The sequence below is a fragment of the Saimiri boliviensis genome, chromosome 13 (assembly GCF_048565385.1).
Source record: "Saimiri boliviensis isolate mSaiBol1 chromosome 13, mSaiBol1.pri, whole genome shotgun sequence".
NCBI classification, from domain to species: domain Eukaryota; kingdom Metazoa; phylum Chordata; class Mammalia; order Primates; family Cebidae; genus Saimiri; species Saimiri boliviensis.
The window spans coordinates 28,138,329-28,166,327 of record NC_133461.1 but is presented as its reverse complement, the minus strand read 5'-3'; the positions used below and the strand labels follow the sequence as shown (position 1 = coordinate 28,166,327).

Here is a 27,999-nt window from a genome sequence, read left to right as displayed (position 1 = left end):
ATGCTGCTCCCCTGAATGTAGCCAGGCTCTGGGAGAGCTCCTCTACTAGACCTTAGACTCCTTCTAGGCAGCCTCAGTTTTTCTCAAACACCAATTGTATCTGGGAAGGTGAATCCACTGTGCCTGGGTTTGTCCCCTCTGCTATAACAGTGTGGTAATGTCACATGAAAGATTCCTATCATAATTTAGCCATTTTCTAAATTATCAGGGAAGTTTATTTGGAGGTTTGGGAGTGCTCTAATCATGTATGATAAATCTTTGATGCAAAGATCTACAATCTTGCAATTTATTATAACCATCTCTGAAGTATGTGAGTTATTAATTTACTCTTAAAGTTGATATGTAGAATGTATACCTCCATATGCTTGGTTGTATCCACAAGAGGACTTCTAAAACACCAAAACTGCCTCATTATATAGACTTGCACATCATAATGGCAGTTAATAAAATGAAATCCTGTGTTTTCCTTTTTATAGCTAAATTTTCCTTAAAGAAAATAACTATCAGAAGATAAGCAAGAAAAATGCCTTGGCCTGGGAGATTAAAACATATCTGGCAAAATGAAAACATTGATGTAAATGACATGAAAATAGTTCTATCTGGCTTTCCTGTGGCCTATTATTAGACATCAGATAGGCAGTTGCTTCCACAACTAATTGATTCTAGGAAATTTGGCAAGCCTTACACTTTTCTACCTCAGAAACTGGACAACTGCCCACTTTGTAAATAACCAATATAACAATATCCTTTAAAGTACTTTAAATGCATTGGGGGAAATCCCTATCGAACAAAAGATATGCTTATGTAACTTATTATAGTACTTGATTTCAAATATTTATATATAAAATACTAACACCTGTTCTGATAAATACTTTATCAAATTCACAAAGTATGTTAGTATGTGAATAGCATAATCTCAAGGCTTGTGCTGGTGTCTTCCATTTGCCCCCTAAGATTCACTCTCCATGGTTTTCCATCCAGCCCTGTACCCAGCAGGGGAATGCGGGTGCTGTCCTAGGGTTTCTTTCATCTTCTGGCTTCAGGTTGGGTTCAGCCAACTGGTGTGGGGGTTACCAGCAAATGATCCATAGGTGGGAGGAGAATGGAGACAGGTATTTATTCTCCCCATGGGTGTTCTCTGAACCGATACTGAAGGCCCAGCTCTTGTCAGGTGACCCCTTCCATAGACCACCTCACCCCATGACCTTCAATCTTTGTGCTTAGAGGTAATAACAGTTCCCTGAGATTGCAAGCCCCAGGGAATTCCATCATCACTTGGTATCTTCTGTAAACTCCCAATTTAAGTGAAAGGTGTATAAATATTTGGTATTCTACTCATTATGTATGTTTGAAATTTTTCAAAATAAAAAGTTGGCAGTTGGGGGGAATGTTACTCTGCAGTTGTCTGAGGCTAGCCTGATTTTTTTCCCCAGTTGTGGCCAACTTGCTTTTTGCCTGGATGCTTGAAGAACTCCTTCTATAAATTGTATGTTTCTAGTTGTAAAGTGTGTTTTAATAAATTTTCCTGGACTGCAACGTATGCCTCCATTTAGAGGTTCAATTTTTTCCCTCTAGGTAATCAACTTTATTACATCTTGTAAATTCTTCTGTTTCATATTTTGGGACTCTGCATTTAAGACACCAATTATCCTCATGTTGAATCATTTCTATATTCTGATTCAGTGGGCTTCTCTACATTTGCTTTAATTTCTTTTCTTTCAGCTGCATGTATTAGGATGATCTTAAGCTTTTCTTTGAACCTAGTTTTCAGTGGTGTCTTTATTCCTTCCTATTTGTACTTCAGAGTATTGAATAGTGTTGTTTGGATCCACACTTTGTGTTTTTAAATGTGATGATCTCTGTTTATCTCTTTCTGTTGCTGCTATTCATCTCTATAGGGTCTTATTTTAAATTAGTTAATGTATATACAATTTATATACACAAATACACAGTTTATTACTATTCCTTTAATTATGTATTCTCCCAGGTCAGTTTCTTTATCAATCTTTGCATGGTTTCTTCTTTTCTTGACTCCCTCTTTATTTTCTTTGTTAGATGCCCTGAACCAGTGTTCTACTTTTTCACATTTCAAGGAGCAGCCCACCCCTTTAGAGAATATGTCTAAACTTTCTGTAATTTTCCCAATGGGAAACCAGACTGAATTAGAGCCATGGCTACGAAGAGAGAAAAAAGAAAGGCTCTTTTCCAGTTGTTAATCTTCAGATTTTCAATGATCAGATATGTGGCTTTTCAAATGACTTCAAGGGTGGTGTATGATTAGGAGACAGGATACTTATCCTCTGTGCTCCAGAATCCTTCCTTTCCCTCTTTGATATCAAGTTTTAAAATTTATTGCATTCCATTATCTCTCTCTCCTTGTTGGCAATTATTAGTGATTTTGGGGGGAGAGGTTTTTTGTTTGTTTTTTAACTGATTTTGGGTGCATCTTGTTAAGAAGTAGGGGAAGAAAAACTGTGATGCAGTCTCAATTCTTTTAAACTTAGAAGTCCATCTCTTCTACAGCATCATATTTATATTTTTTAAGCAGGTTCACAGGAAGAAGGAAATACTTTTCACAAGACAAAGAACCTAGTGCTTTGAGCTGGAAGTGACCTCAGAAGCCATCCACTTTTGGGCTGGGCACCGTGGCTCATGTCTGCAATCCTAGCACTTTGGGAGGCTGAGGTGGGCAGATGACCTGAGGTCAGGAGTTGGAGACCAGCCTGGCCAACATGGCGAAACCCTCTCTCCACTAAAAATACGAAAATTCGCCTGGTGTGGTAGCTTATGCCTGTAATCCCAGCTACTCAGGAGGCTGAGGCAGGAGAACTGCTTGAAACCTGGAGGTAGAGGTTTGTAGTAAGCCGTGATCACACCACTGCACTCCAGTTTGGGTGATGGAACAAGACTCCATCTCAAAAAAAAAAAAAAAAAAAGAAAAGAGAAAGAAAAGTCATCCACTTTCCAAGTTCACAGAGCCATTTAATGACTGAGGAGAAGGTCTCCATCTTCTTTTTTCCATCTTCCCCTGTCTCATGTATGGGTGGCATTTTAAACATCAGAAAGCAAGACTGAGAGAGAGAGAGGTAGTGAGAAGTTCTGCATGTTGGGTACCTTCCTTTCCTGCCTCTAGTCATAATACATAGCACTGGGCCTTTGTTAGGGGCAGTTCTGGTGGCACAGAGATTGGGGCTCTAACTATAATACTAAAAAATTGTATACTGGATAAAGACTCAATGCAGCAAAGAAAGAACACTAGGAAAATTGTAAGTCTTTTTTCTTCTTCCTCTCTTTTCTGGTTAAAAACAAATAAACTAACCAGCACTACCAGGACTACATATCATTTGAGGGCATGAGACATTGAAAAAGTAAAGAGTTTGATTTTCTGGAATGATATGTCTCAGCTGCTATGACTACTTGTGAGAATTAAAAAGTTATGCCAGTGAGAACAGTATTACAAGTACATGCAATGGATTTTAAAACTGTCAGCTGGAAAAAGACTTTTAATAACAAGCCAAAGGACTGTAGATTAATAGGAAATGTAAAAACATAATCTGCCTTGGGTCAGATCTGATCAGTGAGGCATCTCAGAATGCACCCCATCTATTTCAACGGGCCCTCCCCCTTCTGAATGAAGACTTACAAGCACCAGAGATCTATGAAGATGTCCCAAAACTTATTGGATCAGTTGGTCACTTGTCATTGGTCAAAACATTATTGTTTCCCAAGATGCCCAGAAATATGATCCTGCTTAAAGAGATCCTCAATCCTAATTCTATAACAAGGCTTTTAGTTAATTCTGACTTGGGGACATCCAGAAGTTAAACTTGACATCTAGCTGTAAGAAAAAGACAAAGTAGAAATACAAAAAATAAAAATAAAATATTTTCTTTCAAAGTCAGCTAGGTATAAAAAATGTGGAATTAATAATCTAGAATTGTTCATGTAATGGTGTAACATGAGGAAATTAAAGAGTGATGGATAAAATTTTCTTCCACCCTCCTAAGGTCTCTGGCTGGAACTGACATAACACAGATTAACAAGAGAAAAGCATACGACTATTAATATATTTTTTTTACTTGTACATGGGAATCCTCATAAGAAAAATAAAGACCCAAAAATGCAGTTAGAGCTAAATGCTTACATACCAAATTGGACAGAGTAGTAAACTGAAAAAATGACAAGAAAAAAGGGCTTAGATTCAGGCAATGAATCATGGTGAAGTGACTAGGAAGACACCGGTTAGTGCAGCAAGTTTTGTTTGTATAGATGTCTCTTGTCTTTGACTTCCCATCCCTAGTGATAAGAATGTTTCTTTCCTTTTGGTGTAGTGAGGACATCTCTCACATGCGACTTCCATCTTCTGCTTTCAGGAAGAAAAAGGAGGGCCAGTGTGCCTTTCTTGCACCTTGTTTTTTAAGTGCTTTTCACTCAAAAGACTCAACATGCTACAGCGGCATGTTTTGAGGTGGTGTGCTCTGAACTCCTTCCCTACCCAGTATCTATACTCTCATTCTCCCTTACAAATAGAACTCCTATAGTCTGTTAAAAGAAAAACTTTAGCCTAATTAAATTTAACAGAGTTTACTTGAGTAAAGAATGATTCCACCAATAGGGCAGCCTCCCCAGACAGAGTTGGTCCAGAGAGACTTCAGCATAGCCACATGGTACAAGAAGATTTATAGACAGAAAAAGGAAAGTGATGTACAGAAAAGGCAGTGAGGTACAGCAACAGCCAGATTGTTATAGTCAGCGTTTGCCTTATTTGAACACTGTTTGAGCAGCTGGCCCCTTTGATTAGCCATAACTCAGTGACTAGCACAAAAGCAGTCTGTTTACAACTTCATTTAGGTTATAGTTTGTGATGTACAGAGAAATCTTTAGGCAGAACTTAAAATATGTATGAAGGCAACTTTAGGCTAAAGTCTTGAGAATGCAGTGTAACTGTCCAGATTACAAATTTTACAAAAGATTTTTTTCAGTCTCTCTTGCAGATAGGAGTGACCAGTGAGAAGCAGATGGAAGCCACTGGGTGTGGCTTCCAGCACAACGCTCTCAAGGTGCTGGTTCCGCTGGCAGCTAAGCCTATTACCGAAGCCTCATGCTAGTTTCTGCTGCCTGGGAGAAAGACCTGAGGGCGGGACTGGCAGCCTGAAGGCTCCAATGCATAATAATAGCGCGGTGGAGTCAAGGGATGGAGGAAACCTGGCGGTGCTAACACTCCAGCCCTCAGTGCTTTTCCGTCTTTTTCAACAGGGAGAATTAAACCTTCGTTTTTCGTATTTCAAATTTATATTTGCTCTCTTTTCGTATTTCAAATTTATATTTATATATCTGTGGCAGGCCAGGTCTTACTAACAGCTGAACAGGCAGGCCTCTGTAACCACGGTTTCAGCACTGGTTAAGTTAAATATTACCAGGTGAAAGAGCCAGTATCTTTATATAAAGGCTGGAATGTAACAAAAGCCTACCAAGAGTTTTGCCCAGGCCTTTCCTGGGTCTTGAAGCATGACAAGATAAAGAAGAAATCCTTAACAGGACCTGTTCAGGATTAAACAACTTTTTCTTGGGGGTCTGAAGAAACTCCTCAGACCACAAACAAGCTTACTGGGCGTCTGAAGGAACTGCCCAAACCTCTATGATTAAGCAGGTGACAAGATAAGGGTCATCACCCCTGGCACCTGGACCCATCTAGATTAAGTAAATTTACTGAGGCTCCAGAGGAAGGTCTTCAGGACTGACCTTGGTTATAGATTAAAATAAGTTAATCCCTTATGTCCTTAGACACATGCACACTTTATAGCTGAGAGGTATATAAGCTCTGGAAACCTTTGTAATTCTCAGTCGATCTGGCGATATTGTCCAGGGCTCTTTCCTGTATCCGGTTACCGAAATAAATTCTTTTCTTTCCCAGTCCATCTGCATCTCCCTATTGGACCACGAGAATAAGCAGCCCGACCCCCGGTTTGGTCCAGGAACACTTACAGAGGTTGTAAGCCCCAGAGGACAGGATCACTGTTTCTTCCACACAAACTTGCCTGTTCTTTGGCATTATTTGGGGTATTTTTAAAAATACTAAGTCTTGGGCCTCACGTCTCCAGTGTCAGATTTCACCGACTTGGGGTGCACCTTAGGCACTGAGACTTGTAATGGCCGACCCTGGTGACTCTAAGGTGCAGCAAATTTCGAAGACCACGTCTTCCACCCCCACCTTAAAACCCCCACGCCTGGTACCTGGCTAGGCGGCGGTCAGGACTGCATGGCTGACTGAAATTTCCTCGGACCGCTTAACGCGGCAGAGGCAGCTCCCGGTCCTCCCATCGTCCGGAAGCCTCGCCTTCGCCCTCGCCCCGCCTTTCCCCGGCTCGGCCACGCCTCCTTCCCCGCCCAGCTGTGGCCCCGGATGACGCAAACCGCGAACAGCCGCAGAGCCCGTTCTTCGGCAGTGCGGATGTGCGCCTGCGCCGATGTGCGCCTGCGCCGTGCCGCTGTGCGCCAGGGCCTGGCGGGCGGTTTGAATTTTGCTTCCGGAGTTGTGTCTTCCTATCCCGGTCTTCCAGCGGAGACTGCAGTTGTCCGCGGCTGGATACCCAGCAGCGAGTAGCCTTTTGCTCCCGGACTGACTCGAGGTTGGAGTCTGTGTGTTGGGGACCCTGACTTCGGAAGCGCCCGAGACACACTGCTTGGCGGCTGGGGGCCGCGGGCCTCGCCTGGCGTAGGGGAGGACGGGACTGGGCGCTGCGGTGGATGCCTTAGACCCGCCCCTTCTCTCTCACCCGCGGAGTGAGTGGGAAACCGATTCTTTCCCATTTCTCTGCCTCCTTACCAATCCCAAACTGTAAAGCGCCAACCCCTCACAGCATAGGAAAAATGATTACCTGGGCCCGTTTCTTTGACAGTGTGACCCATTTCTTTAAAATGTATATTTTGCGTTTTTTAAGAAAATACCAGTGTTGTCTTTATATATAAATAGTGCATTTGTCCTCCTAAATCCTTAAGGAAAGGACCCAGGCTTAGCCCCTTTACCCTGGTTTGGGATCCATTGATGGCGGAAGGCTCTAAGACAAGTCAGTACTGTATACTTTGGTTAGAAACAACGTTGTAGAACTGAAAGAAATTGCTCTTGAGTTTTTGTACTTAACCCTCAACGACATGTGATTTACTTGATATTGACCATTCTTGGATTTCGAAAGTGAACAGAAATTTGTGTGGCTTTTCTTTTTACAAATATGTTTATATTTTTTTTCTTCAGAGGCTTAAAGGATGGCCTCCTCAGATCTGGAACTGTTATGCTCTCATGTTAATGAAAAGATTGGCAATATTAAGAAAACCTTGTCATTAAGAAACTGTGGTAAGTAAAACAGATTCCACTAACTTTGTATATACAAAATGCATTTTGATTATTCCACTCTGAATGATATCTTATGCTTGGTTAAGTGACTGCATCTTAGGTAATTTTAGATTTTTGAATAACAGTTTTTTAAATGTCCAATGCCAATATTTTGAATATTGCAAAGGATACTAAAAATATAAGGTACATTGAACAGTGAACTGAATATTCATAAGAATTATTTACTTATGTTTTTCTGAGACACATATTGGTAAGATTTGAAGGTTGGGTGGCATCCATGATTCTACAGCTAAGTGGAGATACATGCGTTGCTTAATGATGGAGATGTGTTCTGATAAAAGCATTACATGATTTTGTCATTGTGCAAACATCCCATCATAGAGTATACGTAAATGTACGCAGACCTAGATGGTACAGCCTACTACATATCTAGGCTATATAGCCTATTGCTCCTAGGCAACAAACCTGTATAGCATATGACTGTACTGAATACCTTAGGCAAGTGTAACACAATGGTGATTATTTGTGTATCTAAACATAGAGAAGATACAGTAAAAGATTACAAATGGGCTGAGTGTGGTGGCTCATGCCTGTAATCCCAGAACTTTGGGAGGCCGAGGCAGGCAGATCTCAAGGTCAAAAGATAAAGACCATCCTGGCCAAAATGATGAAACCCCGTCTCTACTAAAAATACAAAAGTTAGGTGTGATGGTGCGCACCCCAGCCTCTTGGGAGGCTGAGGCAGGAGAATCACTTGAACCTGGGAGTCAGAGGTTGCAGTGAGTTCAGACTGTGCCATTGCACTCCAGGCTGGTGACAGAGCAAGACTCCGTCTCAAAAAAAGAAAAGGAAAGATTAAAAATGGTACACCTGCATAGGCCACTTACCATCAATGGAGCTTGGAGAACTGGAAGTTGCTCTGGGTGAGACAGTGAGCAAATGTGAAGGCCCAAGACATCACTGCATACTACTGTAGACTTTATAAGTACTATATACTTAGGCTACACTAAATTTATTTTTTAAAAAAACTTCTTCAATAATAAATTAATCTTAGCTTACTATAACTTTTTTTACTTAAACTTTTTAGTTTGGTTTAGCTTTTTTCTTTTCTTTTTTTTGAGACAGAGTTTCGCTCTTGTTACCCAGGCTGGAGTGCAATGGCGTGATCTCAGCTCACTGCAACCTCTGCCTCCTGGGTTCAGGCAATTCTCCTGCCTCAGCCTCCTGAGTAGCTGGGATTACAGGCACCCTCCACCATGCCCAACTGATTTTTTGTATTTTTAGTAGAGATGGGGTTTCACCATGTTGACCAGGATGGTCTCTATCTCTTGACCTCGTGATCCACCCGCCTCGGCCTCCCAAAGTGCTGGGATTACAGGCTTGAGCCACCGTGCCCGGCCTTAGCTTTTTTATTTTCTAATAACGGCTCAAAACAAGTACATTGTACAGGTATACAAAAATATTTTTTTATATCTTTATGAGCTTTTTTCTTTTTTTTTACTTTTTAAGCTTTTTTGACAAAAGCGAATACACACACACACCCACCCACACACACACACACACACACACACTAGCCTAGGCCTATTCAGTGTCAAGATCATCAGCATCTGTCTTCCACGTCCACATCTTTTTCCACTATAAGGTCTTCAGGGGCAGTAACACGCATGGAACAGTCATCTCCTATGATAACAGTGCCTTCTGGAATATCTCCTGAGGGACCTGCCTGAGGCTGTTTACAGTTAACTTTTTTTTTAAACAAGTAGAAGAAGTACACTCTAAAAAGTATAGTATAGTAAATAACATAAACTAGTAACCGTTTATTAACAGTTATTATGTACTATACATAATTGTATGTGCTGTACTTTTATAACACTGGCGGTACAGTCAGTTTGTTTACACCAGCATCACAGGCATGTGAATAATGCATTGAACCATGATGTTATGATGGCTCCGATATCACAAGACAATAGGAATGTTTCAGCTCCGTTATAATCTTATGGGCTACTGTCATATTTGTGGTTCATTGTTGACTGAATCATTGTTATGTGGCACATCACTGTATTAAAAGGCAAGTAAAAAAAAAAACTGATGCAGAGATCCGTAGAGGTAAAAATAGTTCATAACACATCTTACAGCCTGCTTTGGAGGAAGCTTATTACTCTATATCACTGAGAAAGAATTAATTGAAGATAAATTATTTAAGCATCCATGAACTTGGAGATTGTAAATATCTGAAAATATTTTGATGTGCTGAAATTGGATGATGCAGTGGAAGTTCAGAGAAGCAGATAATCCTTGTCAAATCAAAAAATCTTGTTTACAAAATTATATACTCCCTAATCTTATCTGGGAGGGTAAAGGTTTATTGGCAGACAGAATTCCATGTGCTGGGAAGGTTGTGTTGAACTTGTATTATGGTTTGTATTATGAATTGGTAGTTTGAAAACTTTCTCAAATATGAAATTATAATGTTAGATATGCCCTTTCAAATTATACCTCCCCTCCCAGGGACCTTGATATTCTCAGTCCCTTATTGAGAACTTCTAATAAAAGAGTCTCATACATTTTACAGATTATGGTTCACATACTCTGGAAAGTTAAAGCTCAAGGGCCTGTGGGTTCATCTTAAGGAGCCCCTTACTTCACACTTGAGGAAACTGAGACTCTCAGAAGTCAGGTGACTGGTCCAGGTCCTTCAGCTCATGAGTACTTGGTTGGGTGAGAGTTTCTGTTTCTTGATTCCCATGTTAGCCCTCTTTCTGTTTTGTTGCCATTTTTATTGAAATAATTTGTAAAAGACTTTTAGATGTTTAAGAATTTAATCTTGTTTAGATTCTCTTTCTGAAGGTATGATTACTCTTGGATAAACAAGTAAAATGTGGAGATCTATAAAACTATCAAGCCTTGAATTCAAATGATCCACCAAAGCATGAGGCCTGGCTGAAGCAGTCAGACTCATTAAATTCCTACACGCTTGTCAACTGTCATTTTATATGTGGGGAGAATAATTTTTCTGTTTGGCTCCATAGCCTATAAAATAAAGCCTGGTAGTTTGCTACTTTGGCCTCTGTAACTGACTAGATTACTACATAAAAGGTAGTGGCCAGGCACATGCCTGTAATCGCAGCACTTTGGGAGGATCGCTTGAGCTTGAGCTTAGGAGTTCGAGACCAGTCTGGTAACATAGTAAGACCCCGTTTCTACAAAAAAATAAAAAATTAGCCAGGCATGGTGGCGCTTACCTGTAGTCCCAGCAACTGAGGAGGCTGAGATGGGAGGATTGCTTGTGCCTTTGAGGTTGAGGCTGCAGTGAACTGTGATGGTGCCACTGAACTCCAGCCTGGGTGACAGAGGAAGACCCTGTATAAAAAAACATGGCAAAAAACACCCTAAAATATAGGTGATTGAAAGGTAAGATACCAGTGTATGGGGAACAAATACTGTATTCAACTAATTCTACTGAAATTATTCTCAGTAGAGCATCGGTACTGTCATTTACTTATTAATTCGTTTTAGTTATGAGCTGAGTGTCAAATGCAAGTAGCATTGCTCTCTTAGACAGAATGATATACTCCTCATAATGATGATGAATGACAGTTAACATTTACTGTTAGGTTCTAGATGCAGTCCTAAGCCCATCTTATATGTACTTTCACTTATCTTTGCAGTAATGAGATAGGTACTTGGTGTCTCTGACTTCAGGCCTTCTGCTTGGTCCATTCTACTGCCTCCATATATTGCCAAAGTCTGCTTTTACTTATGTGTATGTCATTGTTAGATTGCTGGAAATGCAGATGGAAAGATCCAATTATGAGAGTAGTTTTTCTTTTTTGCTTTTAATCTGCTCTTAAATTTTTTTAAAAAACTACTTCTTTTAATTCTAGGGAGGAAGGGACTCTGATTTTCTCATTCATCTCCAGTCTCTGAAAGCTGCTAGAGAGAGGTGCTAGGAGGTGGGATTGGGAATATGAGAATATACTACTTTATAAATGTCTTACGTTTGTTTTTGCCGGGTAGCCAGGGTTATCACCAACTTGTGACTTTTTATCTTACCTTCTCCGCTTAGGGTTGGTTTTGAATAATGTGGATACTGTAAATATGAATTCCAAATCCATACTACAAAGTCCCAAAGAGAATTTCACCTCAGCCTCACTCCTACTCCACATACACACACACACACACACACACACACACACAGAGAGAGAGAGAGAGAGAGAGAGAGAGAGAGAGAGAGAGAGAGAGAGAGAAGGGCCTGTCTAAAACATAAGCTTATTTCTCTGGTGAGTGATTACAACTTTCACTGAAAATGTATTAATGAAGAAGGCTCCTAGCCTTATTTGAGATTCTCACTTCCAGCATCCTGTGTTTTAAACCCCAAAGCCATGGATCTTATCCCCATTAAAATCAAATCTGTTCCGTTGCTGAGACTGATATCCTCCTGTCCAGCATCACTCCACACTCCTCAAATAAGGGCTGCTGCAGCCTCAGCTCACACATACTGCCTGGTATGGGGGGAACCACAGTTCCCTCTTCATGTTGGAATCCTTGGAGATTTGCCTTTTTCTCATGAAAGCTTAGCTGTGGACATAGAAGGATGCTTGTTTTATCAAGCATTTCTAAATGTTTTATGTGGTGGAATTTGCCAGAAATGAAAGACTCAGGGGAGACGTTTTCATTGCCCCTCCTCTCTTTCTCTTCCATGCTTCTTAGAGATGAGGTCTTAAGATTATCCGTGGAGTTAATTTCTAGGGGCTGAAGCAATAGTCCTTTTTTCACCCCTCTCTAAGGTACAGCTATCTGTTCCAAGAGTTTGCATGAGTACTTGTAGTTACTGCTTTTCTATACACTTTGTTTTCTATCTTATTTTTGTTTATAACAGGCCAGGAACGTACCTTGAAGACTATGTTAAATAAAATAGGAGATGAGATCATTGTAGTAAATGAACTTCTAAATAAATTGGAATTAGAAATTCAGCATCAAGAACAAACCAACAAGTCACTCAAGGTAATGTTTCTCTAATGAGGAAGCAGTAAAAAGGCAATACATACAAACTCCCTAATCATCAAGTAATTCTTAAAGATTCTTTGTTTATAATATTTTTGGTTTATAAATTATTAATGGTACAGTATGCCATTTATGTTTTATTTTCCTAGTATAATGGAGTTCAGAGCTCCACAGCTGCTTCTTTCTGCTGATGGCCAGTGGAATTGAACTTTACGAGAAAGGAAAGTTTGCTAATAATTCTCGGCAGCTTTAATTTAAACAGTGATGTTCTGGTAGAGTGGTATGTAAAGAACACTTGCCTGGGGTGAGGAGATGCGGATTCTTACCTTGGCAGTCCTTGGTACTCCCTGCCACCCTGAGAAAGCCATTTTACCTCTTGAGGTTTCAAGATCCTCATTTGAAAAATAATAGATTATATTGAACTATTTCTTAGCTCTCTTATATGTCTACATTTCTATATTTTTATAAAAGGTAATATAAGGGTTCTCAAGTAAAGAAAACCTTGAGCCTCATTCACATGCACATTTTATTCTAAATAAGCCTTTAAATTGACTTCATCTAATGAAAGTGTTTGTGCACTTGCTCCTGGGGAAATAATAAGTACCATAATTATCTCACGTTGTTAGAGCTGGGGAAGTGCTCAGTGGGATTGAACAAGGGACCTCCCTGACCCCATTCAGCCTTATAATCCTTAAGGTCTGTAAAGATTTTTCAGCTTTAGGAAATGGCATGATTATGCCTATCACTGTATTAGTCAAAATGGAATTGGTATCCATGAATGTCATTTACCTCTTCAAGGAAAAGACATTATATAAATTCAAAACAGAAACGAATACTGGCATTTCAGTCTAACCTGCCCAAGAATGTCCAGGATTAGGGTGTGGGCCTAGAGAATGCTCAACTCAGAACTGAAGGCTATCTGGAATTCCTGTTCACATTGTGATTGAGAGCTAGATGGTGGAAATCCAAAGGCACAGAATATTTTCCTTATTAAAATTTGTATGAGTTCATGGCCTCAAGTTCTAGTAAAAGTTAGAGACCAAAAAACCCCAGCTATCAAATAGAAATTTTCATGAATCCGGGATGTAGGTAGCCCGCAGTGGAAGTCATCCCAAAGCAGTATCTCGTGCTTGCCAGCTATATTACCACGCTGTGATAACATAGTTACTGTTACACAGATAACACTGGGGAATATTTGCTAAGCCAACAAAAGCAATTTATGGGAATGAAAAATGTTAAGTTCTTTGTATATTTCTTAGTTGTCTCCCAAGATTAAAGTATTTGAGAAAGATTTAACTTCAGTACTGCTTTGTAATTGCAATGTGATTATAGTGATCATTCTCTGAAAAAAATCCAGTAGGGAAAAATATTACCACCATCCAAAAATAGCTCTAGAAACCAATTTTATATTGCTGGATTCATTGCGTTTTCACTTCTTATTTTCAGTACACACAGTCAGTGTGATCATGGTTTACCGTTTTCCCTGCTCTTTAGAATATCTTAAAACATGCATGAGGAGGACAGAGACTTATTTGTGAGCATTTCTAAATTTCAGGAACTCTGTGAATCCCTTGAAGAAGATTACAGAGACGTAGAACATCTTAAAGAAAACATTCCTTCCCATTTGCCACAAGTAAGAGTCACCCAGAGCTGGTAAGTATGTTTATAATTATTCTTGCTATCTGGATTTATAAACCCATGAAAACAAATACTTCAAAGCCTTTTGCTCTTTCATTTACTTGCAATTTTGTCAGTGATTATCTAGTTTTTGTCACCTGTACTAAAAACAGTATTTCCTCCTATGTTCATCAGTTTTCTTATCTTGCTGTCTCTGAGGAAAACCTAACACCTCTTTCCTGGTTTCCCAGGGGCAAGTCTCTCTAGCCTCTTTTTTCCAATCATTTCTTTCCCTTAGAGCAGTTTGTCAACCTCAGCCTCCTTGACATTTTAGGCAGGTTAATTCTTTGTTATGAGAACAGGACATTGAGTAGTGTTCTTGATCTCTGCCCACTAGATTCTGGTAGCATCGCTCCTATCTCAACCATTCCTGACAATGAAAACCATCTCCAGACATTGCCACCAACACTTGAGAACCACTGCCTTTGGGTAAAAATAAGCTTAAGGAACCTACCATCTTAAAAATAGCCAAAGAGACTGGGCACAGTGGCTCACGCCTATAATCCTAGCATTTTAGGAAGCCGAGGCAGAAAGATTGCCTGAGCCCAGGAGTTTGATACCAGCCTGGGCAACATGGTGAAATGCCATCTCTGCAAAAAATACCAAAAATTGACCAGACACAGTGGCACACACCTGTAGTCCCAGCTACTCAGGGAGCTGATGCAGGAGGATTGCTTGAGCCTGGGATGCCAAGGCTGCGGTGGTTTCTGATGGTGCCACTGCACTCCAGTCTGGGCAACAGAGTGAGATCCTGCCACCAAAAAAAAAAAAAAAAAAAGGAACAATAAGCTTAGCCCTTTTTTTCCCTCAAATGTCTATTCTTTCTCTGTTCATTTACAAGGTGTTTCTGTGCTGTGTCTTTTTCCCGGAGGTCCTAACATCTGGCTTTTGGCTGTCATTACCACCACACCTAGGAAATCAATTGTTTGAAGGTCATGAAGAGGTCAAAAATCCCTCTTCAGACCTGGTTCTACTTCTGAGATCTCATTTTGCATACCACGTTTTTGTCTTTGAAATTCTGTTTTCTGCACTGCCACTGTGCTTTCTTAACTGTCAGCCCACATCTCGGACTTAGCTGCCTCCTTTTTCTCTCCCCTCTTTTAAATTATAGATCTCTCCTATCTGCTTTCCTCATGCTTACTTAACCCCACTGTTAATGCTCTCAAATGTCCAACTCAATATGACATCTAGTTCCAGTGATTTAATGGCCTACATTTTCTCCTCAAACTTTGCATCTCGAAGACCTGGCTGTCTGGTTACCCACACATGAACTTGCTGCTCCCATCACCTCGGCGGGGACTTGGCATCTTTATGCAATCTTTCTCTTTCCTGTCATTGGAAAATTGTTAGGACATCCAGCAAGAATTTGGTCAGGGAGAATAGGAGGAATTTTCTTCTAAGCTCACTATGGCCTAGCTTCAACTCTCAGGGATAGATCAGAGCAGAATGGTTATTTTCAGCTGATAAACACAGCAGGGTATAAGGGAGCAATCAGGTGCTTCCTCAATGCATGGTCAAGACAGACAAGTACAGGTACGATTCAGCCAGTATCACAATAGAATCTCATATGTTAGGGTTTTTGGAAGGATTATGGTGCATTGAGCATCTTTATCTTGACAGCCTGCAGCATGGCTGAGTCACACCACGTCAGTAAGGCTGGCTGCCATCTGTGTCTGGCATTCGACTGTCATCTTGGGATCTCACTTCCTGCCTTTCTGGGGATTCCCTTTGCTTGCTCCTGAGTCTATCCTTCCGCTCAGTCCCCTACCATTTCTTGTATCCGGTGTCGTCTTTTCTATGCCTTGACTTGTTGCTGGCAACATCCCTGGCAGGTAAGCAACCTGGAAGCTACAGGGTGTTTCTAGACTTCGTTTGCTACTGGGGCAGGAGCTATATTAGTAGGGTTCTCACTTGCTCTAAAAATTGGGCAGGTGGAACCCAAGGGTAACCCATGATCATTGCTGGGAACTAAAATGACTCTGCAGTACACAGGGACTGACATGAGCAACCATCAGGATAAATTAGAATAAATAAAAGTCTAAGATAGCTGATGTTTCCAGGTTCAGAGTTAGGAATGTCAGGAAGACAAGCTGTTAAGGGGTTAAGAGAAGCTATTAAGCCATAAAGCTGTTAACTTACTGACTTTGAGGAGCCAGTGGGACAGCTGATAAAAATATCATGTTACATGTAAATAAATACAACTATATTATGGAAGATTTGGGAACTTAATTTTTCAATATTTCCTTCACCATTTAGATTTTCATGAACAATAGAAGTAGGGATAGAAAAAAAATGTCGACAATAAGATTTCACAGGATGAGTATGTATTTAATATTATTTTCAGTTGGGAAAACTTTGCAGTATGCTGCTTATTTCTGACAGTTGGCTGTTTGCATGTACATCTCTGTTCTGTAGTGTTAAGGGATCAGATCTTGATCCTGAAGAACCAGACAAAGCTATGGAACCTGAACCCATAAAGAAGCCCCCCAAAGAACAAAGAAGTATTAAGGAAATGCCATTTATAACTTGCGACGAGTTCAATGGTGTGCCTTCGTAAGTATTTAAGATAAATTTTAATGTTCAACCCCTTAATCAACATAAATGATTGTTTAAATCATAAAGCTTAATTATATTAATTGTAATGCTGCGTTCAAATATTGATCTTTTATAAAATAGTTTCACGTTATACTATGAAAATGCAGTAAATTTTTTGAAGATTTTTGTTGTAAAACCCCTTCATAGAGAGATTTATAGATGGATCAATTCATTGCTTCAGTCCTCTCTAGGACCTTTTTGTGTTACAGATTTACCAATTATATTATAGAAGTAGCCACAGTTTTCTGGTAATTTTAAGGAAATTGTGTTGTATAGATTTGAGAATGAGAATGGAGAGTGTTATGTGTGTTTGGTTTCCATGTGTGCATTGCACCCCGTGCCTGTTGGAGCCTGTGCTGTATTCCAGGCCCTAGGTCACTGAGAATAGAGGAATGAATCAGACAAAGTCCTTCCCCCAGAGGAAGGTCTCCCTTGCTGCTTACATATGGCAATAATGGGGAACCAATTAGGAAAATCCACGTTTTTAAACTCAGTTCCAGGACTTTGCTTAACTTCTAAGCTTTATATTATGTTACATTTCTTGTTACCTTTTTATTATACAAATAATATATGTTGCTTGAAAGTGTTTGTTGTTAGAAAATAAAACTCATCTGTAATTCTACCATTCAGATAAGATAGGGTATAGCTTTCCAGATTTTATTTAGCTACACATATATAATAGGTATTTCTCATACCTGTTATTATAGCAATGTAGTTATACTGTAAATACAACTTACTATTCTTTTATTGTGATAATTTTCCTATCATTAACTAGTAGTCATATAATATTTCATCATGTAGCTATCCAATAACTTATTTAAGCATTTCTTAATTATTTGAGTTGACTTTATTGTTATAAATAATGGTACAGTGAAATATCTTTTAGACAAGGCTGTTTTTTAGTTTTTTATTTCTTTGGGATAGAGTCTTAGGAGCAGAGTCCCTGAGGCAAAGGTAATGATTATTTTGCTTTCCGGAGAGTTCTTCATACCAGTTTGTTTTGGTGGTTGTTTTATTTAATAAAGTATATTTCTTAGAACCTTTGTTAGGTTTACAGAAAAATTGAGCAGATAGTACTGTGTTCTCATACCCCTTCTCCCCTGCACACCATTTTCCCTAGTAACAGAGCATTGGTATGGCATATCTGCTACAGTTGTCAAACCAATATTGATACATTGCTATTAACTGACGTCCTTAGTTTATGTTAAGATTAATTCTGTGTTGTGCATTCTGTGGGTTTTGACGAATGCATACTGTCATGTGTCTCTTATTACCATATCATACAGAAGAATTTCACTGTCCTTATAAGAAGTTTCACTGTCCTTAAAGTGCCCTGTATCCTACCTCTTTCTATCTCCCACTGAACCCCAGAATGTTATATGGTTAGAGTCATACTGTAGCCTTCTCTGACCGGCTTCTTTTACTTAGAAATAAGGGTTTATGATCCCTTGTGTCTTTCTGTGGTTTGATCGCTCATTTCTTTTTAGCACTGAATAGTAATCCATTGTATGGCTGTACCAGTTTGTTTATTCACCTATTGAAGCAATCTTAGTTGCTTTCATATTGGAGCACTTATGAGTAAAGTTGCTAAAAACATTCACATGCAGGTTTTGTGTGGACATAAGTTTTCACCTCATTTGGATAAATACTTAGGAGTGTAACTGCTGGATCATATGAGTATGTTCAGTTTTGTAGAAACCTGCCAATGGCTATACCATTTTGCATTCCTACCAGCAATGACAGAATATTCCTCTTGCTCTAGATACTCCTTTCCATTTGGTATTGTCAGTGTTCTGGATTTTGGCCATTGTAATAGGTGTATAGTGGTAGCTAATTATTTTACCTTATAATTCCCTAGCGACATTTGACATTGAGGATCTTTTCATAGTCATATACTTATTTTCCATTTGTATATTTTCTTTGATGAGATATCTGTTCAGATATTGAGCCCGTTTTTAAAGTGGGTTGTTTTCTTCTCATTGAATTTTAAGAGTTCTTTGCATATCTTTCTTTCTCTCCTCTGGTATTCCCATTACCTATATGATATACTTTTTGTGGTTGCCTCACACTTCTTGGATTTTCTGTTCTTTTTTTATTTCTCTTTGCATTTTAGTTTGAAAAGTATTGACGTAATCTATTGATATCTCTTCAAGTTCACTGATTCTATCTTTAGCCAAGTCTAGTCTGCTGATGGAGCCCGCCACTTTATTTCTAGCATTTCCTTTTGATTCTTTTGTAGTTTCCACCTGTCCTTTCTTTGTCTGTCTATTCTTGCATTTTATCCTTTTTCCATTAGAGTCCTTAGCATATTAAATATAGTTATTTGAATTAGTGGTTTGATACTTCCAAAATCTCTGTCATTTCTTAGTCTGCTTCTGATGCTTGTGTTGTATCTCAGCCTGTATTTTTTCTTATGCCTAGTAATTGCATTTAATGGTTGCTATGGTTGTACATGTCAGAAGCTTCAGTTTCTTCTAGTCCCATTTCTTTTGTCTCCCCTGTTGTCTTTGGGTTTCCTTAGAAATTTTTTCTTAGTAGATTCTGTATCTTGTAGCTTGCTCAGTGTTAATCCACTAATATAATTCTGTAACTTTGTTGTAGTGATTGTAAGGTGTTGGAGAGAGGAAGCATTCTACAATCTTATGATTAAATCTCAGGCTTTTTAGGGCCCCTGCATCTCTGGGCTGTGACCTTCTAAGGTGTTTCTTATCTAGATGCGGCTGAAATCTTCTAATTATCCTTCCCCTAGGTCAGATAAGGTTCTAGTAATGTAGTTTTCCTTGAGGGCAGGTCTTTGTTTTGGGTAAAGAACTGCTCTACTTTTCCCTGGCCTATTTCAAAATAATTACTTTTTCTCTCCATTTGCTGAAGCTCAAGAGAATTTTTGTCTGATCCTCACCTTGAAAACCTGGGGGGAAGGCAGGAGTGGTTCCTGGAAGTAAAACTTATGAAAGTAATGGGGGTTCCCTAAACTGGATCCCCATGAGTTTTTAACTCTCAAGCTAGTTCAAACTGAACCTTAGCAGTTTGTCAAGTTACTATTTAAGTGTTCCTACAGTTACTCAGTCTGGTGGCTTCTGTTTCCAGGAAGCTGTGATTCTCTGTATTTTCTTATCTCTCGTGTTTTGGGGGCAGTGTTTGGCCTTGTGATCTCGATTCTCTGAGAAGAGTTACCAGCTTTCAGTTTGCTCTTGTTGTGAGGACAGGAGAGACAGTTTCCAAGCTCTTGACATGTCATAGTGCCATATACCAGTTTTTACTACTGTTGGTAGTGTGTGAGAATGCCCAATCTAATCTCATACCCGCTAGTGTTACCTACTACTTAGAAATTGCTGCCAATTAGCCACTTGAAAAATACCTGGCTCTTTCACAATTCTGAGACTAGTGATAAGGATGACATTGCTCTTTAGTCTTTGTGTGTGGGGGTGAGGGGTCACTTTGTCATCTACTTTACCTTTTTTTTTTTTTTTTTTTTTAACTACTGTTTTTGTTTTTGAGACAGTCTCACTGTGTCCCCCAGGCTGGAGTGCAATGGCACGATCTCAGCTCCCTGCAACCTCTGCCTCCTGGGCTCAAGCAATTCTCATGCTTCAGCCTTCCAAGTAGCTGGGATCACAGGCATGCACTATCACATCCAGCTATTTTTTGTATTTTCAGTAAAGACCAGGTTTCGCCGTGTTGGCCAGGCTGGTCTCAAACTCCTTACCTCAAGTCATCTACCTGCCGCAGCCTTCCAAAGTGCTGAGATTACAGGTGTGAGCCACCACACTGGCGGTCATTTCCTTTATCGACAGCTTTATTTTCATGAAAACTGTTTGGTGTTCGGATGTTGTTGTTGCTCATTGGCTAAGCTAATGTGAAGAGCAGATGTCTGTGAGGAACAGTGGAATAAAGGATTTTTATAAAATGCTTCCATGAAGAGCTATTGGAGGGAAATTAGAATGGTCATGGTAGAGATTCATTTTTCAACTAAGGGGTTATTTATGAATGAGAAATGAAGTTAGAAGTTTAGGATAAAAAAATCATGTTTTCCAAGCACAGAGGTTTTATTTACTTAAAAAAAAATGGTGCTGAGAGTGGAGTTAAAGTGGAAAACATTGGCAGAGATTAGGGATGACTATTGAGGAAATCAAGGTGGTAATTGAGAGGATTTGAAGGAATTCATAAGTGCATTGTGGAGAGCTGAGGTTTAAGAGTTTGTGGAAATTGTGGTTAGAAAAAACGGGAGCAAAAATGAATTTAGAAAAGAGGGATAATGAAAATGAATTTTTTGGAAATATGAACATTTTCTTTTAAATGAACTATATCATTGTATCAAGGAAATTTTGACTAGAAAGCTGCCACTTTGAATAGAAGTCAAGGACAGAGCTTAACTTACTGAAGTTTCAATGTGTTGAAGAGAAAAATTGAGCAGATCATCAGGTTTTGTTTTTGGTGTGTTCAAAACATTCAAAATTGAGAGTCTTCTATTTTTATATTCTAAGACTCCATGGTGCCTGGGAGGATGGGCAAGAGGGAGGTTGAAGAGTATAATTTAGAGTGAAAGATGGTGTTCTAAGGGAAGTTGAGCTAGGGCATAAAAAACATCATGGTTACTCTATGGTTCTCCTCTGTCCTGGCAGCTTCCAGTGATATCCCTTCACTCCTGGACATCCCCTACCCCATCAGTTCTCCTTTGTCTTAATTATCATTGTCATCTTTGTTGTGGTCTTCTTTGTTGCCCTTCATCTTCCCATCCTTCTCCTCCCATTTTTTTCCGTTTTCTCTGAACAAGTAATATGTTTTTGCATAGCACTAGAGTGCTATGAGTTGTATAATTTATTAATATTTAAATTTTTCCTTCACTCACATTTAAAAATGTTTAAATTTGCATGTTGCAGTTAATCAGTCCATTTGAATCAGAATTTGAGAGCTTAATTAAAATTATAGTATCAATTCTCCATCGGTAAAAAAATAGAAGTTAATAATTAGAGAAGGTTACCACTGATATGTTGTCACCTCTATTTAATTCAGCTGTCTGGTTTATTTGGAAGTTGATATAAGATTGTTTTTATAAAGAGTACTGTAGTTTTACTATTGTACAAAGCTGTCATACTTAAGTTTTTCAAGGAAAGTAATTTTGTATGATTCTTTAAAACAATAATTAATCATATACTTTTTTACAGGTACATGAAATCCCGCTTAACCTATGGTCAAATTAATGATGTTATTAAAGAAATCAACAAGGCAGTAATTAGTAAATATAAAATCCTGTATCAACCAAAAAAGTCTATGAATTCTGTGGCCAGAAATCTCTATCACAGATTTATTAATGAAGAAACAAAGGATACCAAAGGTAAAATGGTAGTGTATATATATATGTGTACATGTGAACTGTTCAGAATATAACTAAATCATGAGAAATGTAGCTAGTTCTAGAAAACTCTAAATCTAGTGTTAATTCCCAACCAGGAGCAGTTATCCTTCCAGGGGATATTTTACCATGTCTGGAGATATATTTGGTTGTTACAGCTGGGTGCTCCTGGCATTTAGTAGATAGAGGCCAGGGATGCTACTATAACAGTCGTCAGTGCACAGGATAGCACCCACAAAATGAATTATCTGGCCTACATTGTCTGTAGTGGTGAGCCTGAGAAACACTGCTGTAGAGTTTATTGTGAACTATGCCCAATGTTTTAAGAATTAGAGTAGTAATAACAGCTAGTTCTGCTGGTAGAGCACTTACTGTATAACAAAGAGTGTGCCAAGAGCTTCAGTCTTTACAACTACCGTATCACTTACTATTACTACCCCTAATTTGCAGACTAGGCAAAGAGAGCTTAACTTATTTGTCCAAGGTCATCCAGTTAAGGGATAGTACTGTTATGAGCTTTATTCTGTTAACCACTACATCACATTGCCTCTTGAAAAGTGAATCATTCAAGAGATACCAACAGATAGCTAGTAACCTAGTAAATATGCATGCAACTTCTATTGATAGAATAGTTATTATTTTAGCAAGAATACTAGTTCTTGGTTTTATTGGATACTAACAGTAAAAAAATGGTTAATACCATTCATATTCATAATTTAATGCATTAAAGACTCTTTGCAAGTTGGCCTTATAAAATTAGCACTAATATCTTTATTTTTAGGTCGTTATTTTATAGTGGAAGCTGACATAAAGGAGTTCACGACTTTGAAAGTTGACAAAAAGTTTCATGTGATACTGAGTATTTTACGACACTGCCGGAGACTATCAGAGGTCCGAGGGGGAGGACTTACTCGTTATGTTATAACCTGAGTCCCTTGTAAACTTTTGAATGGGCCAACAGTAGGGTATAGAGGCCATTTCTATATATGATTTCTTTAGCTTTTTTTTTTTTTTTGAGACAGGGTCTTGCTTTGTCATGCAGGCTAGAGTGCAGTGGCGCAAACATGACTGACTGCAGCCTCAACCTCCCAGGCTTAAGTAATCCTCCCACCTCAGCCTCCTGAATAGCTGGGACTGCAAGTCTGCGACACCATGCCTGACTAATTTTTGTGCTGTTTGTAGAGATGGGGTTTCACTATGTTGCCTAGGCTGGTCTCAAACTCCTGAGCTCAAGCAATCCACCCTCCTCAGACTCCTAAAGTGCTAGGATGTGTGAGCCACCACGCCTGGCCTATTCTTGTTTCTTTTTTTTTTTTTTTTTTTTTTTTTGAGACGGAGTTTCACTCTTGTTACCCAGGCTGGAGTGCAATGGCGTGATCTTGGCTCACCGCAACCTCCGCCTCCTGGGTTCAGGCAATTCTCCTGCCTCAGCCTCCTGAGTAGCTGGGATTGCAGGCACGCGCCACCATGCCCAGCTAATTTTTTGTATTTTTAGTAGAGACGGGGTTTCACCATGTTGACCAGGATGGTCTCGATCTCTTGACCTCGTGATCCACCCGCCTGGCCTCCCAAAGTGCTGGGATTACAGGCTTGAGCCACTGTGCCCTATTCTTGTTTCTTTTTTTTTTTTTTTTTTTTTTTTTTTTTGAGACGGAGTTTCGCTCTTGTTACCCAGGCTGGAGTGCAATGGCGCGATCTCGGCTCACCGCAACCTCCGCCTCCTGGGTTCAAGCAATTCTCCTGCCTCAGCCTCCTGAGTAGCTGGGATTACAGGCACGCACCACCATGCCCAGCTAATTTTTAGTATTTTTAGTAGAGACGGGGTTTCACCATGTTGACTGGGATGGTCTCGATCTCTCGACCTCGTGATCCACCCGCCTCGGCCTCCCAAAGTGCTGGGATTACAGGCTTGAGCCACCGCGCCCGGCCCCTATTCTTGTTTCTTATAAAAATAAATCTTTTCTAAACAAAGCTTATATGTCTTCAAGATTCACTTCCTTTCACCAGACATTTAACTACCTGCTGAATAAGCCTCTGTATTGGGCACATAATGGAACTAAAAAATGCTCATGTCTAGTTTTTGTGTTGAATAGACAATGCTGCAGACCCCAGTAACATTGGGTACAGATCAGCATGCACCTGTAGACCTAGGTACTTGGGAGGCTGAGACAGGAGAATTGCTTGAACCCAGGAGGTGGAGGTTGCAGTGAGCTGAGATCGTGCCACTGTACTCCACTCCAGCCAGGGCAACAGAGTGAGACTCCATCTCAAAAAAAAGATTGGGTACAGATGTAATATTGGAATATTGGAAGAAAAAGATCAAGATGAGGTTAGGATACCCAGGCCCTTTGGACTTAAAGATCACTAGTGTCTATAAATTCCATCGATGGCATTTCAGTCTATAGGAAAACATCCTGGAAGCTGGATTTGGAGACAGCTTATCATCATATGATTATTGTGCTTTCCTATTAGGTTCTTAGGGAGTAGCTTACCTGAAATGCATTTAGTGTATACCAGTCTGTAAACTTCAACCTATAATGAAAGTGTAATAAATGTACATTGAGTTGATGTGATATTGTGATATAATAATAAATATATATTTGATCTTCCTATCCAGTTCCTTGTTCAGTGCTTCTAAAACCCTTGTAATTTCCAAAGTGATGGAGTACATCTTTTATTCTAATATTTGGTCTTTGACCCCAGTTCCTGACACAAAGCTCCTAAATTCCTCTGAATTTCCTAGTGATAGGAGAGTTTTTTATTCCAATGAGGTAACTCTTGATGGGCACCTGGATAACTCAGGATGGGGGCTGCTCACAAAGACTGCATCATGATTGAAAGTTTCAAATTTTCAGTCTCCCACCTCCAGAGAGGGGAGAGGGGCTGGAGATTGAATGAAATAATCCATCATGCCTACACCAACAAGACATAAAAATCCCTTAACTGTGGAGTTCAGGGAGCTTCAGGGTTGGCAAACATTTTGATGTGCCAGGAAGGTGATGCACTCCAGCTTTACTAAGACAGCAAGTCCTGTGCTCAGGCCCCTTCTGGATCTTGCCCCAGGTACCCCTTCATCTGGCTGTTGTTCATCTGTATCCTTTGTAATAGCCTTAAAATAAACTGGGAAACACAAAGCATTTCCTTGAGTTCTGTAGTGCCGTATCAAATTATCAAACCTGAGGAGGGGGTTGTGGGAGCCCCATGTGTAGCCATGTTTGACAGAAGTATAGACAACCTGGGGTTCCACTAGTTGTGATGGTGTTTGAAGTTGCGGACAGTTTTATGGGACAGAGCCCTTAACCTGTGGGGTCTGCATTAACTCCAGGTATTTAGTGTCAGAATTGAATTAAATGTGGGATACCCTGTTGGTGTCTAAAGAGTTGGAGAATTGGTTGGGATGTGGAAAAAAACCCCACACATTTGGTGTCAGAAATATTATGTAACTGTAGTATAGAAGAAAACAGGCTTTTCCCTTTTAGATAAAAAAGATGATAAAACAATGTGTTAGTAGATTGATAGTAGTCAAGAAAAATGGGTAATGGGATTGTAAGAACTTAGCCATGTTTCTCTCATGCACCTGGGGAGACTGGTCTATCTGTGCCATCTGCTTGGCAGACTTGTCCCTGTAGCAGAGAAAAAAATGTGTCTCACCAAGCCTGTGGCCTGGCTAACACCATCACATGTGATGAACACAGAGTGCCTTGTAGACACTGCATATTTATTGTTATTCTTTCATTTTCCTTAATTTAAATGCAGTCATGTTTAACTTTTAATGCCTCAACTTAAACAAAAATAAAGACATTATTCTTTAAGTCTTGTTTGATTTTTTGATATGGTTTGGCTGTGCCCCTACCCATATCTCACCTTTAATTGTAATCCCTGTGTATCAAGGGCAGGGCCAGGTGGAGATAATTGAATCAGAGGGGCGGGTTTTTCCCATGCTGTTCTCGTAGTTAATAAGTCTCACAAGATCTGATGGTTTTATAAATGGGAGTTCACCTGCACAAGCTCTCTTGCCTACTGCCATGTAAGACGTGACTTATTTGCCTTCCACCGTGATTGTGAGGCTTCTCCAGCCATGAGGAACTGTGAGTCCATTAAACCTCTTTCTTTTATAAATTACCTAGTCTGGGGTATGTCTTTATTAGCAGTGTGAGAACAGACTACCACCATTTTTCCCTGTGAATCATTTTTCCCCATTAAAAAAACTGTTTTCTCATTTCTTCCTGAATCTAATGTCAAATGACTGTGTGAGTTTGTTTCATTTTGAAAGAATGGCTGCTGTGGTGTCTCTGGGAGCTTGAGAGGATAAAGCTTGCAAACCTCTAGCTTTGGCATTTCCCAAATTGCATGTCTTTGAGTGCTAGTGTCAACATAGTAGATGGGGTTTTTCTTTTGTCTTTTTTCTTTTCTTTTTTGGAGCCAGAATCTCCCACCCTGATGCCCAGGCTGGAGTACAGTGGCATGATATCAGTTCACTGCCTCCACCTCCCTGGTTGAAGCCATCCTCCCACCTCAGCCTCCCAAGTAGCTGGGACCACAGGTGCATGCCATCATGCCTGGCTATCTTTTTTGTATTTTTTGTAGAGATGGAGTCTTACTATGTTGCCCAGGCTGGTCTTGAACTCCTGGGCTAAAGCAATCCTCCCACCTTGGCCTCCCAAAGTGTTGGGATTATAGGTGTGAACCACTGCACCTAGCCTGTAGATGGTTTTAACAAGGATTCTGTGGTTATAATGAGGAAGGAAACCCAGGCATCTGGGATCAACTTCCACACTGCATTTCAATAGAAGAAAAAGCGGGCCCACTGGTGCCTCCTGAATCTCCTTCCTGTAAATAACAGGCTTGGTATTGGGAAAACTCTCCGGAAGACACTTTTTACTTAAACAAGATCAAACCTCCATCTAGAGACCAGAGCCTTTTCACATGTGATTCCTAAAACTGTAAACCCAGAACCCTTTCATAAGTGATTCCTAAAACTGTAAACCCAGAAGCCTTTTCACATGTGAGTCCTAAAGCTGTAAATCCAAAGCCCTTTCACTCGTGATTTCTAAGCCTGTAAATCTAAAATTCTTTCACGTGTAATATCTAGAGTATAAGCCTATATAAAGGCAAAACCTTCCTTTGTTAAATGAGCTGGGTAATTTGGAACCATCTCCTGGCTGTAATAATAAACTCTTTCCTTCTGTGGGATGTGCTCAGTTAAGTAAAGGTAAGCAGATTTTTTTTATTCCATGACTTCCAAAGTCCTTCATTGTACCCATTTATTTCCTAAATCTTCAACAGAGACAGGCTGTGGAGTGGAACACACATTCTACTTGTAGACCATGAGTTAATTCTATTACCTCTTTCACTGTTTTTGAGGAATACATCTTAATTTCTGGGCATACTAATGCTCCATGAAATACATTTTTGGGGACATACAGCAATCTCACATAAAGCAATCTGTTTTGAAACCCCACTCATTTTTATTAACGAAATTTCATTACCACAGTCTTGTTAGTAAATATATGTATGTGAAAGACATTTATTGAGGCAGTATAATGGACTTTGGGTGAGAAGGCTAACCATAGTTCAAATCCGGGGTATGCTACTGACACACAGTACAAGCCTCAGTCAATCTCTAAGAACCACAGTCTTCTTATCTTGTGTAAGGAGATAATCACGGCAGTCACCTGGTTGTCCTTGCTGACTCCACTTGGTGGTAGGAGGTGAGAGAAGTACTGGTGAAGCTTGAGAGTGCAATTAAAGGGAGCTGGATATCATAAAAACCAGCCCGGTTGACGCAGGAAAATAGGTCTGGAGGCAGAGAACATAAGGCTGGTTCACACTTCAGCTATGACAGGAAATATCCTCTCCACAGGCCAAGTAAATGACTTTATAACTCCATTCTCTTCATTTACATAGGGCATACCCCAAGTAGAGGGTATTTAAACTCCAAAAAATTATGTTACAAGGCCTTTGAGACCCTGTGCTCAGGCCCGCTCCCACACTGTGGAGTGTACCTTCATTTTCAGTA

General features: G+C 39.8%; 1 protein-coding gene and 1 long non-coding RNA gene across 6 annotated transcripts in view; one reads left to right on the top strand and one right to left on the bottom strand.

The window, feature by feature from the left end:
* The window catches only part of LOC120361661 (uncharacterized), a 56,746-nt gene extending 50,384 nt beyond the window's left edge, over positions 1–6,362 (bottom strand). For all 3 annotated transcript variants that reach the window (XR_012513098.1, XR_005577812.2, XR_012513097.1), the window contains exon 1: positions 6,235–6,362. This is a non-coding gene — a long non-coding RNA (uncharacterized LOC120361661). The remainder of the gene's footprint in view (positions 1–6,234) is intronic.
* Positions 6,363–6,503: 141 nt separating this feature from the next.
* SKA1 (spindle and kinetochore associated complex subunit 1) lies at positions 6,504–23,603 on the top strand. 3 transcript variants are annotated; one of them, XM_074383433.1, is made up of 7 exons: positions 6,504–6,629; positions 7,253–7,351; positions 12,231–12,355; positions 13,911–14,008; positions 16,448–16,585; positions 21,793–21,962; positions 22,762–23,603. In XM_074383433.1, the coding sequence occupies exons 2-7, from the start codon at positions 7,264–7,266 to the stop codon at positions 22,908–22,910; spliced, it is 768 nt and encodes a 255-aa protein (XP_074239534.1). In that variant the 5' UTR covers positions 6,504–6,629; positions 7,253–7,263; the 3' UTR covers positions 22,911–23,603. The 3 variants fall into 3 exon arrangements, with proteins under 3 accessions (XP_074239534.1, XP_010335109.1, XP_074239533.1); XM_010336807.2 differs by lacking the exon at positions 6,504–6,629 and adding an exon at positions 6,637–6,783; XM_074383432.1 differs by lacking the exon at positions 6,504–6,629 and adding an exon at positions 6,814–7,067.
* The last annotated feature ends 4,396 nt before the right edge of the window (positions 23,604–27,999 follow it).